This window comes from Ovis aries, chromosome 15 (genome assembly GCF_016772045.2).
Source record: "Ovis aries strain OAR_USU_Benz2616 breed Rambouillet chromosome 15, ARS-UI_Ramb_v3.0, whole genome shotgun sequence".
Lineage (NCBI taxonomy): Eukaryota > Metazoa > Chordata > Mammalia > Artiodactyla > Bovidae > Ovis > Ovis aries.
In genome coordinates, this window is record NC_056068.1 from 999,448 (window position 1) to 1,019,036 (window position 19,589).

Genomic DNA, 19,589 nt, shown 5'->3' on the forward strand with positions numbered 1-19,589 from the left:
AGGAGCAGATAGAATCCCAGGTTAACTCACTCAACACAGACTCACAATCACAAAAGAGGGGACTTGCAGCCAGCACGATGGAAAAAGCGCTACCCAGAGGCTTTCAACTAGTTCTTGACCTGCTCAGTTTGTTTGTGTTTGCTCAGCTGTAAGATGCAGCGGTAAGGGCTGAAGCTCTCCACATGCTCTTCATCTAAGCCACGTGAATCCCTATCTGAAGGTCACCAACTGGAATCACCAGTCCGGGAAGCACAAGCCACACAGCCACTATGTATTTTATTGACACTGGAACAAGTTACATTCAAGTCTTCACGACAGCACAGTGCAGAGGTTCCAGGGTGACTCATGTCACTTTCATAAACACAAAGCACTTTCTGCTCTGAGACGCACAGGGAAGGTCGATGAAGTGGAGGGAGATGGGAGACGGAGAGCTGACAGCAGACCCAGACCTTACTAGGGCGGGACTTCCACCAGAGAAAGACCTTCCCTGTGACTTGGCAGCATTTCTACAGGCCTTCAGAGAGGAAGAAGCGAAGGGAAACTTTTCATCTGATTTCAGAGCAGGACAAACTTTCCATAGCTCTGCCACTTGCTCTCTTTCTGGTTCAAAGGATGCCATGACAGCATTAAAGGACAATAGGCTCAGGCTTGGGAGCCATTTGGGCTGGAAAAAACCCTCGTGGTATCCCTATGGGCCTAAAAGCCTCCCTCTCTCCCATGAAGGTGGAACCTATGGGCTTCCCTGGTGGCTCAGACGGTAAAGAACTTATCTGTAGTGCAGGAGACCAGGGTTTGATCCCTGGGTCAGGAAGATCCTTTCGAGAAGGGAATGGCAACCCACTCCAGTATTCTTGCCTGGAAAATCCCATGGACAGGGGAGCCTGGCGGGCTACAGTCCACAGGGTTGCAAAGAATCGGACACAACTGAAGCAATGTAGCATGCACGTCCCATGAAAGTCACTTTTTTACCCACTGTTCAGAAGATGATTTTTTAAACTTTACAGCTTGAAATTTTCAAACACCCCCAAAACAGAGAGAATAGTAATAATGAACCCCCATGATTCGTTTTAGGGAGGCAGATGATATGACAAAGTCCAGTTAACAGCCAAGAGATCTAAGTGAACCTCAGACAAACCCCTTCTCCCTGAGCCTCAGTTTCCCACTCAGCTCCATGGCTATTGTTTGCTTTCAGAATCTCTCTGGTTGCTAGAAAGAAACCTTGAACAAGCGTGAGAGCAGCACTTGCTTAGGGCTGGTGAATGAAGCTCTCCTCTGCCTGGGGCATCTCTCTCCTGGGTGACACTGTGACACTCAGGACCAGACGGCAGGTGATGAAAACACTCATCATCTCTGGAATGAGGTTTCTCTGGCAAGCTTAGTTATTAAGGACCATCACGATGCCATAGGTTTTGATAAGTAACATGTGAGCCACCAGAGTAAGGTTGAATGTGAGCTGTCTTGTGGAAATTGGTGTGAAAAAGCCTTACTATTCAGACAACACAGAGGAGAAACAGCCTGCCTAGACAGCTGGGAGCATGTTGGAAAGCCTGCTCTCTCTGCAAAAGCAGAGCAGTATTTCATTGAATCTTGTTCTGTGAGATTGCAGGCGAGGAAGAATTGTATCTCTTGGATAAGTTCTGTTTCTGGTTTATCGTAATGGCCACCATCCCAAGAGAGGTCCTTTAACCAGGCTCTTCCCACCGCTGGTTGCAGGATGAAGGCAGTCTGTCTGCTCTGGGACAGTTTTCTCGTTGGGCTCTTCTCCCACCTCATCTCACTCTTCCAGTAGATATTACTCCTGGGAGAAGGGTTCAGGAGTTCTCGGCTATGCTCATATTTCTTATTTCTAAATGGAAAACTGTAATTCAACATGAAACAAAAATCACAGACGCACACATACAGAAAAAAAGTTGCCAAGAATTCCATAGCATTTTGACAGAACTTATCACAAGTTAGTGGGAGAAGGGGGTAGTTTTTATTTTCCTCTTTGTGCTTTTCTGAATGTTTTTCAAACTTTCAATGAGAGTTTTTCTTTGTTTTAAGGAAATTCAGTAATTCCTGTTTACTAAAGTAAAGAACCCAGTCATCCCTTTCTTGTCATGTGTTGGGCCTCCATAGAACTGGGATTCATCTTGCTCCAGCGACTTCAAAAAGCAAGGCATTCAAAGCTCACACCGGCTCTGGCTGGCGAACCTCTCACTGGCCAATGGTCCTGTCTCAAGCAGTGCTGTGCCCCTAGGTTGTGCACACCCCAAGTCTGACTCCGGGGTCCATCACGAGTGATCAGTGGTGGGGAGTGTTATAAGGTGGCTGCCTGACTGCTGGGAGCAGTTGCCTAACTCAACCCCTATGTGAGCAGAAGCTGTGCCGGGTCCTCTGGCTCGGGGAACCAGCACGTCTCAGACAGAAATTCACCAGTATATGTTGAGCTTTTTGTTTTCTCTAATGGAGCAAAGAGGCTGGACAGTTGTATAGGAACTCAAATGACCTCGGGCTTCTGCAGGAACTTGTTTCTGGCATGCGAAGTTCATCATGTGTCAGGACAGACTCTTTTCCAGGCTCTGTTCTCAGGCGCTCTGCCATCCTCCTCGGCAGACAGAGCCCCTCACCCCCACCCCTTCCCTGCCTCCTCCTCTAAGTCATGGTCACAGTGGGCTCCACGGACACCAGGTCTGTCCTCCCAGACTGTACCTGGGAGGACGGCAGGAGGCTGCTGGCTGGAGGAGCCCTGCGGCCGCTGCTCTTCTCCGCCCAGGCCACCCTGAGGGAGGGCACAGGGGAGGGCGGCTGCCCCTCCTGAGGCTTGGGTGACCTCTGGCACATGCGCAGCAGCGCCTTCAGCTCAACCCTGAAGTTCTCGTTGAGCCAGCAGTAGATGAAGGGGTTGTAGCAGGTACTGCTCATGGCGAACCAGTGGAAGGCGAAGTAGAGGGCATTGTTGGTGCGGATGACCTTGCTGGACAGCAGGAGGACATAGCAGTTGAGGGGGAACCAGCAGAGGGCAAAGAGAACCACCACCAGCATCAGCATCTTGATGGTCTTCTTCTTCTTGCGCCGCAGGGCCAGGTATTGCTTTGTGGTCACATCACCAATGGTGTTGCACAGCCACAACTTCTTGGCCACACGGGCATAGGCCACGGAGATGATGAGAAGGGGCAGAATGTAAAGCAGGATGAAAGTGGCCAAGTCCAGGTACTTCCAGAAGAGGTCGGCTGGCTCAGGGAAGTCTGGCAGGCACAGGGAGCGGATGATGTCCTCACTGGGGACAGGGGAGAGAGAAGGAGAATGTGCAGTTACTGTGGAAAAGCCACATCCCAGGAACACTGGCCTCTCTCTCTCCTGGGTTCCTGGTACATCCATCTGTTAAAGCATAGATGATGAGCAGCCTGATTATCTGACTACATTTGTAGCATTCCCACTAGGCTGGGAGTTCTCTAAAGGTAAGAATAACAGCTAAATGTCCAATGACAAATGAGTGGATTATGAAGATATGATACACATGTACAGTGGAATACTACTCAGCTATAAAAAATGAAATAACGTCATTTGCAGCACGAATGGACCTAGAGGTTATCATGCTAAATGAAGTAAACCAGACAGAGAAAGACAAATATCATATGATAGTGCTTATATGTGGAATCTAAAAAAATGATACAAAATTTTTTTTAAATGTTAAAAATGACACGAATGAACTTATATACAAAACAGAAACAGACCCATAGACATAGAAGACAAACATGGTTACCAAAGGGGAAAGGTCAAGGGGGAGGGGTAAATTTGGAGTTTGAGATTAACATTCAGTTCAGTTCAGTTGCTCAGCTGCGTCCGACTCTTTGTGACCCCGTGGACTGCAGCACGCCAGGCCTCCCTGTCCATCACCAACTCCTGGAGTCTACTCAAACTCATGCCCATTGAGTCGGTGATGCCATCCAGCCATCTCATCCTCTGTCATCCCCTTCTCCTTCCACCTTCTATCTTTCCCAGCATCAGGATCTTTTCAAATAAGTCAGTTCTTCACATCAGGTAGCCAAAGTATCGGAGTTTCAGCTTCAGCATCAGTCCTTCCAATGACTATTCAGAACTAATGAATATGAACTTATAAATTGTTAATATTTTACTGATGCGATTAACATATAAAAACTATAATATATAAAATAGATAACAAGGACCTACTGTAGAGCATAGAGAACTATACTCAACATTTTGTAATAACCTATAAGAGAAAAAAGTCTGCTATACACTCGAAACTAACACTGCAAATCAACTATACTTCAATTTTTCAGAAAGATAAATACACCTAGATAAATACACACTCTGTGTGTTTACTTTGTATTGTTCCTAGCCCAGAATAGAGGCCCAATAAATATTTGTTCAATGAATAAATGCACTGGTGTTCCTAGTCTTAGAATTAATTCATCCTGGGAGCACAATGGATTCGGGAAATCTTGGAATTTCTGTTGCACAACCTACTCTCATTCCAGAGGGGATCCAAGGAATGGGGGGAAAAATGATGAGCTTTGAGAATGTGAGTGGCAATGCTGGAACTCATACACCTTCAGCCACTCAGACAAAAATACTTATTTTCTATGGAATGTACCCAGTCCTCTTCAAATTCTTTAAGGACATCTATGTGTGTTGGCAAACCTGGAGCTGGTAGATGAAGAACATGCACATTACGATCTGCTGAACGAGGCAGCAGGGAGCTCCCTCAGGACTTCCTTCCAATTTTGGAGAAGTGAAAATCCCAGGGCCATTTGACTGAAGGCGCAGTTTTAATACACTCACACAAAGGAAATCACAAGACTATTACTTACATCCCAGCTGGGGTTGCTATGAGCTGGGAGAAGTGCCATCCTTACTCCCAGGTCTCCAATGGGCAGGAGAGAGAGCAGGGCAGCAAGCACCTGTTACTTACAAGCTGGTTGGGGTGGAGGTCACTAATTTTTCACAGGCTCAACTCTGAAAGAACATTTTAAAAGATGCTCTGGAAAAAGCAAGGCAGGAACTTGTGGCAGGAAACCTAAGCTCAGGTCTTTATTTAAATGTCCAGACTTTTTATGCCAGCAGGGTTTTAATCCTGTAAAATCTCTAAGCAGCAACTCGAAATTGCTACTTTCTCATCATACCATGTAGCTTATTGATCTTGTAATATCAGTACATACAGGTGGCTGTCACTAGTGAAACAAAGACAACTCTCTTTGCTTTTGTTATCAGAAAAAAGAAACAGCCTTCCACATGTGAAGGCAGATGGGGAAGCTGAGTATTCAGGAGGAGGTGGGCACGTGATTCATTAGGTATCCTAGAATTCAGGCACAGATCCTTCATAAATTAGTTCAAGTTGGCCTTCAGAGCGAGTTCTCTGGAGCCCGCCTACGCTACAGGAGTGTATGTAAATGTTTGATTCAGGTGAGGCAGCACACAGGAAGACCCATCAGCAGGGCACCCCTCGCTGGTCTGAGGCACTGGGCCCCAGCTCCTGCCCACCCCACAAGACACAGCTGGTACCCAAGACTTCCAGGAGCCTAGGACCACCCGAAGGCCACGGAAGACACTTTCCCCAGATTCACTAAGAGCTAGAAGTGACCAGGAGTTCCTAGGATATGAGAGCGCAGCTCCGTCGCCTCCAAGGGGGCAGACGCAGCTACAGTCTGCCCCGGAGCGCCCCCTGCAGGCTACGCCCTCCCTCGGTCTCTCCCCATTTGCTGTCCGGCTTCTCCACCCCTGGGAGCACTTTACTTATTTTTTTAAGGGTGATTTTTTTTTTCTAAGTATGTATAAATCTACTGGTATTTTTAAAATTAATTATTCTGTTGTTGCTGCACTGTGTCTTTGTTGCTGCACATGGGCTTTCTCTAGATGCAGCGAGCATCTTACTACAATGTGCAGGTTTATCATGGTGGGGGCCTTTCATGTTGCGGAGCCTGGGCTCTGGGCACACAGGCTTTAGCAGTTGTGGCACACAGGCTTAGTTGCTCTACGGCATGTGGAATCTTCCCAGACGTGGGGTCGAACTTGTGACCCCTGCACTGGTGGGTGGATTCTTATCCACTGTACCACCAGGGAAGTCCAGTACTTCATTTATTTATTCAGCTGTGTCAGGTAGGTCTTAGCTGAAGCATGCAGGCTGTCTAGTTGTGGACAGCAGGCTCAGAAGTTGCAGTATGGGCTTAGTTGCTCCTCGGTACATGGGATCTTGTTCCCTGACCAAGGATTGAATCCACGTCCCCTGCGTTGGAAGGAGAATTCTTAATCACTGGACCACCAGGGAAGTCTCCTGGGAGCACTTTCTTAAAAATCATGGGCACATGCATCTTCCTTTATCTCGGGATCTGTTTCTATAGAACTTCAGCTAAAACAACTATGAACTGATAAAGATCACTCTATGTTCATTCATTCATTCAGCAAATATGTACTGAGAGGTTGTGATGTGGAGACAGTCATTTAGATGCTAGGGACAGCAAGATGACAAAATCAGATTTGGAGCCAGTTCCCCTCAACCTCACAGTCTAACAGGGGAGGTCACCTTTAATGAACTAGCAGCACGCACGAGTATTTAAATTTCAAGACACTGAGTGCTTTCCTTTCTAGAAGAGCAAAAGACAAAGCATATGATAAATGAGAGGTGTGTGTGGGGACAGCATCCTGCCTGAGACACTTAGACATATATACAGGTTTGTTTATAGGTGGTGCAAGGGAACTTAAACCTCATCATTTTAAACAGGGAATAGGTGATTCCGAATTTCAGTCTGGGTGAGTATATGTCCCCAGTGGCAGAAGCTGATTGCTATTACCTTGACCTTGCAAACAAAGGGACAGAGAATAACAAGGAAGAGCTGTAAAGTGTTTAGAAGAAAGGATGAGAAAAAAAAGCAAAACAAAAAAAGTGCAGAGGGTAGGCACAGGCCTGGAAGCAACAGGATGGGAAGGAAGCAGAGAGACAGCTTGGCACAGTAACTTGGTGCTAGTAACTCTGAGATTCAGAGGAGGCTCAAGTTTCCATCTGTCAAGGTCCTCCAGGCTCCCAGGCTGCTCCCTACTAGTCCATCTCACCTGTACTTGAAGGTAAATAATTTCTGGCAGATAGCGTGTGGGAGTGAAAAGAACGTTGCCATGGTCCAGATGACTGAGATGTAGATGACACCTTTTGTGGTTGAGATCCGAGGTTTTAACGGATGCATGATGACCTGGAAAACACACAAAACTGGGCATCACTGGCAGAAGACAGCTTGAAGCAAATGAGAAATCCAGATGATGCGGTTCACTTGTCACAACAAGGCAGGTAGGTCCTACTTACAAAATCAAATACCCCGTAATTCATTGTAGAGCCCCTGGGTTACACCACCCCACCACCCAGCTCTGGGGGTAGAAAGAGGATGCCATCTGGACTGAGACTCCAGGCAGTTCAAATGGCTCTTGCATGTCGGTCATGCCTGGCTGAAGCCAGGTGCAGAGAGAAAGTCAGAGAGGAGTGAAAGGAGAGGTCTGTCCCCATGACACCCACAGTGAGGCGGGCAGAGGGGCAGCCACGGTCAGCCCCCACCTCAGGACCTCATCCCATCTGCCCAGATCCTTTAGGTTACAAAGGGCTCAGAGGGGTCGGAAGGTGACACACACAGGGTGAAGCCCTCACCACTTACTGTGGGAAGCTGCATCCACCTTTATTTGGGGATCACTGCTGTTTCTCAAAGTCGTTTCTACTGGGCTGGCCAAAAAATTCATTTGGCTTTAAGTACTAATAAAAGACACATTTTTAATTTTCACCAAGAACTGTGTTGAACAACATACTCACTAACCGAACGAACTATCTGGCCAATCCAATAAAACTGCAGTGGGGCCCAGCTTTCCCAAGCCCCAAATAAAACCAGTGCTAGAAGCTTTGGGCTGAAAAGCATCTTAGAACCAATTGCTACTATATGCCAATCAATTCTCCTAAAAAGTTTAAATAAAGACTTGGGAATTTCACAGCAGCCTCATTTTAAGGTTAGAATCATTATTTCTTTTTATTAAATTGATATATAATTGATGTATAATATTATATAAATTGTAAGTATACAATATAGTGATTCACAGTTTGAAAGGTTATACTCCGCTTATAGTTATTGTAAAATATGGGTCATATTCCCTGTGTTGTACAATATATCCTTGTAGCTTATTTTATACCTGTAGTGTGTACCTCTTACTCCTCTACCCAGACATTGCCTCTTCCTCCTTCCCTCTTCCCACTGGTAACCACTAGTTTGTTCTCTATGTCTGGGGGTCTGCTTCTTTTTTGTTATATTCACTAGTTTGCTGTATTACTTTAGAGTCCAATATAAGTAATATCATGCAGTATTTGTCTTTCTCCATCTGGCTTACTTCACTTAGCATAATACCCTCCAAATCCATCCATGTTGCTGCAAATGGCAAAATTTCTTCTTTTTTATGGCTGAGGAGCCAGTATATATATACATCACATCTTCTTTATCCATCTGTCTACTGATGGACACCCAGGTGGCTAGGTTAGAATCTATTTCCTGAAAAAGATGTTTGGGGTGAGTAGGGTCAGGAGGAAAGGTCATAAAGAGCTGCCACCACCTCAGGATGCCATCCCAGGACACACTGGACCTTCTACCGTGTTCTTCCACAGTCTTCCCCCGGTCTCTTAAGGTTTATCGGAGGAATGGACTAGGCTTCAGAAGCTGCCCAGCATATCTCCATTCTGGACTCAGCCATCCTTGCCTCTCACACTCCTTCATGGCTCAGGTCAATAAAGGGAGTGAAAGCCTGGGTCAGAAACCCTGGATGCTCCAAGAACCTGTAGTCTCTGGGACAGGATCCCATGTGTGGGTATATATCACAGTAGTGTGGCCAGTGTATGCAAGACCTCCCCCTTGTTCCTCAGACCCTCCTTTGGTCCAAGGGTGGACCCTCAGTTAGCTGTGTTAAGTGAGGTAGGTATAGCCCAAGTAAAGGTAAGGTGATCCAGAGTACTTCTTGTTGAATTAGGGGAGAAGGTTAAGAAAAGGCAAGAAATATTTGTATGCAACCTTTTGATACTTTGCACCAAAACATCTTAACATAAATGCCAAAGGGACAGTGTGCATGGGTGCTAAGCTGCTTTAGTCATGTCCAAGTCTTTGTGACTATGGACTGTAGCCCACCAGGCTCCTTTGTCCATGGGATTTTAGGCAAGAATACTGGAGTGAGTTGCCATGCCTTCCTCCATGGGATCTTCCCAAATCAGGGATGGAAACCAAGTCTCCTGGGTCTCCTGTATTGCACACAGATTCTTTACCTGCTGAGCCATTGAGGATTCTCCCTGATGAGTCTGTATCTTAGAAGCTTCCTATCCCTTGGCTGTAGTTGTAACTCTTGGAGCTCCTTAGAATTAAATTTCGCTCTTTTTGTCCTGATTGTCCTTATGATACTGGCCTGAAGGTGCCCTTGTGTCTTCTCAGAGCAGACTAATCATCTAGAAATCTGTGCATGAGCCTGCAGCCAGCCTCAAGCCTCAAGGCTGCTCCTCCCTTCATCAGTCACCAGGCATATGGTGCTGTGCAAGCGATGATGCCCTTCCCTGACCTGCGATCAGTGACTCTGCACAGACCCAAGTGTATAACCAAGGTTCACTGAATCAGCATAAGCCAGGCATCTGTGTGGAACCACCCTCCTCCATGACCGGCACTGTCAGGTCCTTTTGGCTCCCTTCACCATACCCACCCATAATCGCCTGAAGGGGCAGGACAATGAGCAGGGCCTCAACACCCCGCTGGACTCCTGCACCTGCACGCCTCCCTGTCTGCAACCCCAGGTGTACCTCCTCTACAACCAGGCCCAGGAATAGCCACCTCATCTCCCAGCCAGCAGCCTTGCCTTTGACCTGCAATTATCTGCCACTCTCTTTTCATCTGTCATTTTCCAGATTTGCCTTCCTACCCCTGAAAACAAGCTCAGTCATTTCTGATGCACAGAATGCCAGCAGGGAGTCTTCACTGGAATAACAAATGGGGAGTAATGTTTTGCAGCCTCTAGCACAAAGGACTTAATATGCCTAATTTAGTGCTCATACTGGTCAGTAAGAAGACAAATAGGCTCTTTGAAAAATGGTCTAGGGAACTTCACTGGCGGTCCAGTGGTTAAGACTTCGCCTTCCAATGCAGGGAGTGCGGGTTCAATCCCTGGTCACAAAGCTAAGGTCCCACATGCCTCGAGGCCAAAAAGCCAAACCATAAAACAGAAGTGATATTGTAACAGATTCAATAAAGACTTTAAAGACGGTCTACATCAGAAACAGTCTTTAAAAATAAATGGGCTGAAGCACTGTCCTGAGCGCCCTGGTAAGAACGCCGGGGCGGGTGGGGGGGCCTCACCTGGTGGCGGTCCACAGCGATGGCTGTCAGCGTGAGGGCGGAGACGTGCAGGGAGCAGTACTGTGCGAAGCGGCTGACGTGGCACATGCCTTTCCCAAACACCCACGTGCTGTTCACAAAGCGGACCTGCAGACGAACCCGCAGGTGTCAGGAGGCAGACGGTTCTGGCCCGACCTCCTCCCTGTGTCTCCTGGCAGCGAACCACAGGAGGCCTCTCTCTGCCTGGCTCCACTCTGCACTGCTGGACTGTGGGTCTCACGTGCTTTTCTCCAGCACAACTCATTCTCCATCACCCAATTCAGCAGACTCTGATCCTGCTACTGGGGCCAGGCCCTGCTAGGTGCCAGGACAGAGTGGGAAGGACATGGGTTCTGGAGTCAGATTTCCCACCTCTAATGTTTTCTAGCTGTGTGACCTTGGGCAAGGTAGATAATCTGTCTGAACCTCTGTTTCCTCATTTGCAAAAAAAAAAAAAAAAAAAGGGGGCTCAAAAATCTCTTTTGTTTTTCTGTTGCTCAGTCATGTCCGACTCTTGGTGAACCCATGAACTGCAGGCAAGACAGGCTTCTCTGTCCTTCACTGTCTCCTGGAGCCTGATCAAACTCATGTCCATAGAGTTGTGATGCCATCCAACCTCATCCTGTGTCATCCCCTTCTCTTCCTGCCCTCAATCTTTCCCAGCATCAGGGTCTTTTCTAATAAGTCTTATTTCTTATTTCTAATAAGTCTTATGTATCTTATTGTAAGGATTAGCTTTTTTTTTTTTTTTTCAGAGAAAGACTATAGCGCATGGAATACAATATCTGGCAGATTGCTAGAAAGATATGATTAGAACTAAATAGGAGCTATTTTTATGATAATAACCAAATTAATTTTTGGTTCCTATGAGTTCAGACTCACAGAGGAGACATGTCTACAGAGTCACAATATAGCGTGTAGGTTGGGCCCTGGAATGTTGACTAAGCAGGCCTCAAAACACATCATCTGGAGAGGAGATCCAGGGATCTGCAGAGGTGGGAGCAGGGGCCAGGGTCTGGGCAGAGAGAGGAGACCAGCTTTCAGGGTGTGTGCGGCTCAGGGAGCAGGCAGAGGCCTCAACCCACATCTTCCACAGCTCTTTGCTCACTCAGCGCCTGAGCTCCTGAGTGATGTTCCACACCCAAAAAGGATCAGGCATTGATTCTGATCAAGGAGCTCCCAACTTGGGAAGAGGAGGTCTCAGGTATCTCAGATGCAAGACAGAAAATATTCAATGCCCTATGGTAGGGATCCCCAACTGTTTTCGCAGGGGCCAGTTTCATGGAAGATAATTCATGGGGGCGAGGGGTGGTGAGCGTTTCAGGATGATTCAAGTGCAGTAGGACACGTGCTCCATGGGGAATCTAATGCCACCTTGATGGACAGGAGGAGGTGCTCAGGAGGTAACAAGTGAAGGGTACAGGTAAACACAGACAGAGCTTCACTCACTTGCCCACCACTCATCAACTGCTGTGGAGCCCGGGGCCCGTTAGGTACTGGTCTGTGACCCAGGGGTTGGGACCCCTGCCCCACAGAAGGCCCAGACAAAGAGCCACCAGGGCAGGTGGGAGTGGGCTGAGGCTGAGAGAGAGAGAGGTGACACAAAAAAATAGCGCAAATCAGCTCGACAGGAAGAATGTCGAGCAGTGATTTACAGCAAAGTATTTGCTACTGATAGCTGTCACCTTGGGCGAGGCACTTAGGCCCAGTGAGCCTCACTTTCCTGGGCTAACCCTTGTTCACATGATCGCTATAAAAATCAAGTACCTGTAAATCAGATAACACGAGTAAATCAGATAAAACAGTGCCTGGTACATAGCAAGTACTTAACTACTAGCTGCCATTATTGTAAGATACAAGACAATTGAGATAAGCTTTATAGAATGGGCTTTCCTGGTGGCTCAGATGGTAAAGAATCTACCTGCTGTGCAGGAGACCCAGGTTTGATCCCCTGGAGAAGGGAATGGCGATCCAATCCAGCATTCTTGCCTGGAGAATTCCATGGACAGAGGAGCCTGGAAGGCTATAGCTCATAGGTTCCCAAAGAGTCGGACACAACCGAGCAACTAACACTTTACAGAATAGGTAGGATTTGCCCATGTGCAGGTAAGAACAAAGAGCATGGCACAAAGTCAGGAATCTCAGGAGCTGTTTGGAGAATAAGGGCTGGAATGATCTGACGACAGCATGTGCATGAGAAACACGGGGGACAAGTCTGACCCGATCATGAACCTGGTACACAAACCATGGTCACTATTCTCTATGGAATAGGCAGGTAGGAGCTCCATGGGGATGTGAGCAGCCCAGTGACACTATCCAGCAGGAAACGCTTAGGTACCCCTGCTTCTCACCTCCCACAGTCAATGCAGAACCAAAGCCAAGCAGTGCTGCTTGAAGCATTTCCCAATCCACTCCCTCTTCTTCAGCCCCCAGGCCATGGCCTGCTTGGAGCCCCCTCATCTCTCACCTGGACTATCACAGCCTCCAGTCAGCTTTCTAGTCCTCCAGTCTGCCCCCCTGTAATTCAGTCTTCACACTGCTTACAGTGCTTTCTTAACCAAAGATCAGATTACTGTCACCTTCCTGCTTAGAATCATAGACGGCCTTCAAGACAGAGCCAGATACCCTCCGAGCATCCAGGCTGCTCACAGCCAGCCCACCTTTTCCTGGCCGCCTCTGCTTCTTCCTGCCCCGCAGCTCCTCCATGGTGCTTCCTGCCCTGATGCTGCAGCTGCAGTGAGCCCTTAACACACCACAAACCTGGACACCCCTGCCTTTGTCCTCTCCAGTCTCTGCCTGTACCAAACATTCATCTCAGCCTGAGAAATTCCTACTCATCCTAGCCCCTTTGAAATGTTGCGTTCTTTGAAAAGTCTCCTTTGACCCACCCATGGAACTCTGGCAGATCAAAATAAAGGACTGACTCCTGGCTCCACCACACTCTGTGCCCACCTCTGCCACAGTAATTGTGAGTAATTGTTTGCTTTTCTTTCATCGACCAGCACTGGTTTTCATGCTGACATAATATGTAAAATGGACAGGAAGGGAGACCAGGGAGGAGGGATATTTATATCAACTAGCCCAAGAACAGGACTTCTTACCCATTGAGGAGCCCAGGTGAGATGTAGAAGACCCTCCCTTCAACCCTTTCACTCACCCTAGTTGCCAGCTTCTCAGAAGCTCTGATAGGAAATTGGACTGGAGTGGTTGCACGGGTCAGGTTGAAGGCCAAGCTGGTTTGGATCAACCTGGAGCAGGGGCCGGGTCCTCAGAGCCTTGACACCCCCTCTTTTGCAGGAGATCCTCCGGGTAGGGGGCTCTTGGCTCCGAACTGCATTCTGGTCTCTCCCTCCCCCACCTGCCCTGTGTGCAGATCCAGCCAGGCACCCTGCTCTGGGCAGCAGCAGAGGGCTGTGCCCCGGGGCTCCTATCCTGGGCGGCCTAGCCCACTCCCCAGGACTGCAGATGGTCAAGTCAGAAGCTAAGCGGGAGCCAAGAGAAACCAGAGATGCACTCCTGTGCTTTAAGGCAGTTGGTGGGGAGTGGATGTGTGTGTGTATGTTGTGGGGGGGAGGTATCTGGAAGTTTCTTTGCCCCTGGCTACTGCCCACAGCATCCTGAGGAATCCAGTAAATGCAGGCAGAAAGGAGAGCAGGGAAAGTCCGTGGTTGAGAGCAGTGGTCCAAGAGGTCCCATCCCCTACCCCCAGTTAAGTGGCTTCATGGACAGACCTCCGGCTGTACCTGAGTCAGAGGACCAAATTCTCATGCTGGCTCTGCCAGTTACCAGCCAAGTGACCTGGACAAGGGACTGAACTTCTGTGCCACAGTTTTCTCATCTGCCAAATGGGAGTGATGCTCTCATAAGCAAAGACACGAGAGAGGACACAGTTTTTAAATGTCAGGTTTGAAAGGATGTTCACACACGTGTATAGGCTTGTGGGAATTCACCTTCTTTTTGCTCATCTGTTATTTCTGGTTGAGTGTGTGTGGTGTGTGTAAGAAAGAGAGAGAAAGACATATGAATAGATAGGGTTTGGTAATAACTCAAGTATCAATAAGGTTGTTCATAAATTGGAAAAAAGCGTAAATCATGCTGCAGAAATAGAAGGTGTTCCTGTCATGATGACTGCTTGGTCACAGCTCTTCCAGTTTCAATCATCCACGGGCACCACAGTCCCAAGACATGAAAGAAGAGACATGACACCACTAGCATCAGCAGCCGGAGCTCAGTGGAAGTTGAGGAAGAGAGGCGGGGCGGGGCCCCCTACCCGTGTGCAAGTGCCCCGAGGCCGCCCCTGCCCTGGGGCCCAAGCCCACCTCACCCACATGTCCTCCACCACACAGACTTCATACACAACCTCACTGGCAAACCACTGAAGGGAAATGCAATTTAACTAAGTGGTCTAGGAAAAGGCAGGAAGGTTCCATTAACAACTAGCAACTGTTTCATATTTTAGCTGGCTTCAAGCAGCATCCCATGACCGGGGGCATTTAATGGGCTATATTTAATGGGGGTGGGGTGACCTAACAATCTACGCTGGCATTTCAAAGGGCTTTGATTTACTGCTCCATCATCATGCAGACTCCCGGTCAGTGACATTACACAGGAAATGGTCATTGACTCACAGCTGGCTGCAGACACTCGAATCATTGACCTCAGTGCCACGAGCTGCAGAAGCTCTGGCGTAGAAGGTGATGTGAGAGAGACAGAGCACAGAAAGACAAAACTAGAGAGACAGACAAGAAGTGTCAAGGATAAACATGAGGAGAGAGACAGAGATAGACAAACAGAGGCAGAGAGAGTCAAAGACAGGAAAATAACAGATGAAGACATAGAGAACCAGAGACAGAGCAAAGAGAAGACGCTGGAGAGACAGGTAGGCAGAAAGGCAAACACGAAATGACAGCGTCAGAAACAGACACACTAAGAGACAAACAGCAGGGCAGAGCGATGAGAGATGAGTCGATCAGAGAGAGACTAAGAAACATGAAGCAGGAAGACAGGCAGAGAAGGGAACAGACGGGAAAAGGGAGAAATCGGGCGGCGAGAGGGAGGGGACCCAGGGAGACAGAGCCCAGCCCTCGGCCTCACCAAAGTGAAGGGGGTGTTGAGGAGCGTGATCATGATGTCGGCGACGGCCAAGTTGACGATGAAGAGGCTGGTGGCCGAGTGCATCCGCTGGTTCTTGAAAATGACATGACAGACGAGAACATTGCCAAAGAGCGAGAAGATGATGATGAAAGAGTAAGCCACGATAAGCAGGGCTTTCACCGTGGGGTCCTGGGACTCGGCCCCATAGCGCCTCCGGCCCACGAAGTTCTGCCAGTCTGAGAAGGTGTAGTTGTTCCAGAAGAAGTGTGAGGCATTGGGGCCCGCTAGGGCCGCCCCGGAGCTCCGCTCGTCCGCGGCCCGCACCGCCGGGAGCAGGCAGAGCAGCACCCAGCCAGGGGTCATCTTCGCGGGAGCCCCGCGCCCTGGGCCGGCCGGGCAGGACGCCCCGCGGGCCGCGCACGTGCGCTCGGGCGCGGGGAGAGGAGCGCGTGGGCCTTGCGTCCCGGGACCCCGGGCCTCGCCGCGCTCGGTGGGCGGCCCCTCCCCGCCTGCCTCCCGCCCGCGGTCGCGCGCTCCGGGCCGCCCGCGCCACTTTTTCGTGTCTCCGCTGCGCCCTCCGGCTGCGGGAGAGCGAGCGCCTCTGCAGATCGCTCGGCGCGGCGTCTCTCCGGGCGACGGTGACGCGCTCCGGCTCGGCGAGCTCCCCTCCACCCACTTCCCCAGCCCGCTCTCCCTCTAGAAATAAAACTCCAGTTGGGCTTCAGGGCTGTTTCGCTAAAGGCTCGTATCCGCCTGCCTTCTGCTTAAGCCTAGCCTTCCGAAAGGGAGCGGGAGGAATGCGCCCCGGGTCAGTCGGGGTTTCGGAGAGCGCGCGGCAGCGACTGGGTGTGCCCGCTCCAGGCAGCACCTGGTTCCGAACTGGGGCTGCTCTGATCTTGTCTGAGTGTCAGTCTTGGCAGGTTTCAGGTTGAGGTGTGTCCCTGGGCCCTGGGGTTCTGGCACAATGTGAACAATGAAATCGATGTAGACTTTCTTCAAGCGTCTTCAGTGACCAGACTTAAGATGTCCTGGGAGGCTGGCCAGACTTCGCTTCCGTCCCTTCACTAAGATTTAATGGGCGGGGAGGGGGAGGGGGTTGGTGGGCGCGGGGTGTGGGCTTGTTTTTTCAAGGAAACACTTCAAAGCAGTTCTCCTGGTGTGATCCAGGAATCAATGGAGATAAATAGCTCTGTGCCCACTTTTTGGGTAACTGAGTTTTCTGCCATGGGCGTTTCTGAAGCCGTACCTGTAAGGGATGTTATGCATGTTGTTTTCTGTTCCCACCTACTTCTCCACAAAATCTTGGTATTTTACTCACCTGGTCTTTCACACACACACACACACACACACACACACACACACACACACACACACACACACACACTCAAGTCTTACCCAGTCACTCCTGCCCTGCCATCCATTCCATACAATCCTGTTGAATCAGAGTCAAATCCTAGCTTTGTCATGTCCTAGCTCTGAAATCTTAAGCAAGTTCTTTCACTTTTCTGGCCTTAGTGGAAAGCTTTCCTTTTCCTGTATGTGGAGTTTTCAGTCCCATAGGGCTACCCTGCCACATTGCTCTGGGCTCTGTATGCAGTAATTGGTTGACTACTTGTAACTGACCCCTCACTTGTTCTATTGGCAAAGCCCAAGCAGACATTTTTGTAATGGCGCCCTGCTGAGCAGTGCCCTTAGGTCTCCATCAAATGACTCAAGCCCAGGTCCCTTCTGAGATGTCCCTTTCCTTCAGGAGAAATCCTTTGTCTCACCCAATCCCTGGAGAACAGACCCCTCCCACCCAAGTCCCCTTTTCTCACTGAGGGAAAGCTTAGCCACCTCTCATTTTGGAAATTTTCCAGGAAATTTGGACATGAGCTTCTGTACCCCCTTGAGCTCCAGGGACACAGGTCAATAAGCAATTAGAAAATAGTTTGATTAAGTGTCACCAGAGTAAAATACGAGGTGCCCTGATCTATGTGAGAGGAAATCAGGGAAGTCTTCTCAGAGAAAGTGACACTTCAACTCAGTCACAAGGGACCAGCAAGAGCCATTAGGTCACAGAGAGGCAGAGGGAAGAAGATGGAGAATTCTATAAGGAGAGAGTCTCTGTGTGGCACACATGGAGACATGGAGATGACTGTGAGTCTGACTCATTCAACTGCAGGAGCAGGAAGTTCTTGAGTGTTATGCAAAGAGAGGTGGACTGAAGGAAAACATACAACTTAGAAAATGTCAGTTATGCTTTATTCAGGGACCTTATTGAAGACTATAGCCTGGGATACAGCCTCTCAGATGGCTCTGAGAAGCTGCTCCAAAGAGGAAAGGGAGAGCCAGGATATATAGGTAGTGGTAGTGGTGAGTGCACAGTCGTGTCCAGCTCTTGGGACCGCATGGACTGTAGCCCTCTAGACTCCTCTGTCTATGGGATTCTCCAGACAAGATTACTGGAGTGGGTTGCCATGCCCTCCTCCAGGGAATCTTCCCACCCTAGGGATTGAAACTGCATCTCCTAAATCTCCTGCATTGCAGGTGGATTGTTTACCACTGAGCCACTTGGGAAGCCCAGGATACATAGGAGTTTTTGTTTAAATAAAAACAAATAAGCAAGTTATCAAATATCAAAAGATGATTGCTAATCAAGAAAACAGACATCTCAAGTTAATGAGTTTTGTGCTCTTCTATTTATAGGAAGGTGCAAGAGTCTGGGCTCATTGAAATCATTCCTTTGACACACATCTTAACTATCTAGGGCCAGTATCTTCTTCTCCATTCAGAATGCTCCTTAGTGGCTGATGGCTTGATGGCAGACAACAGTCTTTGTTTTCTGAAATAGCAGGCACCATTTTTTTTTTTTTTCTGAAGAGTTGACTGGAGAGGTAGGCAGGGGGCCAGACCAAAAGGGTCCCATCAGTTTTGAAATCCTCATAAAGATCTGAATGATTTCCAGAGAGCAACAGGAATTCACAGAATGGCTACAAGTAGAGACTGATATGATCAGATTTGCATTTTAGAAAGAACACTCTGGCAACTGGAAAATAGAGAGGGAAGGCTGTTCAAGTGATTTAGGAGCAGACTGGAGACCTGTATCCTGGTGCCAGCAAGGTGGGGCTCAGGGTTGACAGAGACTGGAGTGGGGAAGCAAGGATGATTGCCAAATTCTTGGTCAAGTACAAGAAACACAAAAGATCCTCCTGGACCTTAGCCCCCTCCCAGAGCTTTTAGCCTACCTTTCTCCATTATTTTATCAGAAGTTCAAAGAGGTCCACTCTTATTTCCATTTCATCACCTTACATTCCCTTGGTAAACAACTATGTCTGGGAGCAGAAGGTGATATGAAGATGTCCTTTGATTCTGCTGATGGACCTGGTGAGTCTCATGGAGTCATGTGGTTGGAATAGGGGAATATGTGACTGATCCTAGGAGAAGCGACAGGGGTGCCATATTGATGAGATAATAGATACTTAGGAATCTAAATATCAGGAAAAAAAACCCAAGAAACTGCCTGTGAACATGCAACCAAGAGCCTAGGTGGCCTGGATGCTTGCCAGTATCTCAAGATGACTTGCCAGTATCACAGGGAGGCAAGGCTCAAGTGTGATGGTGGCTTAGAAAACGAACCCTGGTTAATTGAATTAATCTCAGTGTTGAGGAAGAGGTATGGGTAGAAGAGGGCTAGTCAGCATTGAGCACAGAGAAAGAAACACAAGATAGGCAGTGCCTTCTGAGTTCTGTTATCTAAGTACTTTGCTTGGTGCTCTGGATGGCACACTAGTCTGGAGCACTCACGCCTTCATGGTGGTTTCTTGATTGCCGTGCCCACCTTGTGGGTGTGATGGCATTTGTGCTGGGGGCCTGAAACTCTCTCTGAAAGATGAGGTGACATATTTCAGTCACCTCATATTACCTTTCCACAGGAGTAAATCCTGAGACAAAGTTTTTAATGCAAGTTTACTGGGGAAGTGGAAGCAAACAGGAGTAGGGAAAGGTGGAAAAACGAGACAAGGAAAGGAAGATGGCCGATAAAGAGCATATTGTAAGACCAGTTACCATCGTGGGCGACTGGGCATAGTCCTGCTGGGGAAGCTGATACAAAGCATGCACAGCAGCTGTGCAAGCCCTGCAAGGGAG

At 48.6% G+C, this 19,589-nt stretch overlaps 1 protein-coding gene across 2 annotated transcripts; it reads right to left on the bottom strand.

The window, feature by feature from the left end:
* Positions 1-256: 256 nt before the first annotated feature.
* Positions 257-15,974, bottom strand: GPR83 (G protein-coupled receptor 83). Of its 2 annotated transcripts, XM_015100868.4 has the most exons (4): positions 15,462-15,974; positions 10,350-10,475; positions 7,051-7,184; positions 257-3,259 (listed from the first exon to the last, which is right to left on the bottom strand). In XM_015100868.4, the coding sequence occupies exons 1-4, from the start codon at positions 15,822-15,824 to the stop codon at positions 2,635-2,637; spliced, it is 1,248 nt and encodes a 415-aa protein (XP_014956354.2). In that variant the 5' UTR covers positions 15,825-15,974; the 3' UTR covers positions 257-2,634. The 2 variants fall into 2 exon arrangements, with proteins under 2 accessions (XP_014956354.2, XP_042088758.1); XM_042232824.2 differs by lacking the exon at positions 10,350-10,475.
* Positions 15,975-19,589: the final 3,615 nt, after the last annotated feature.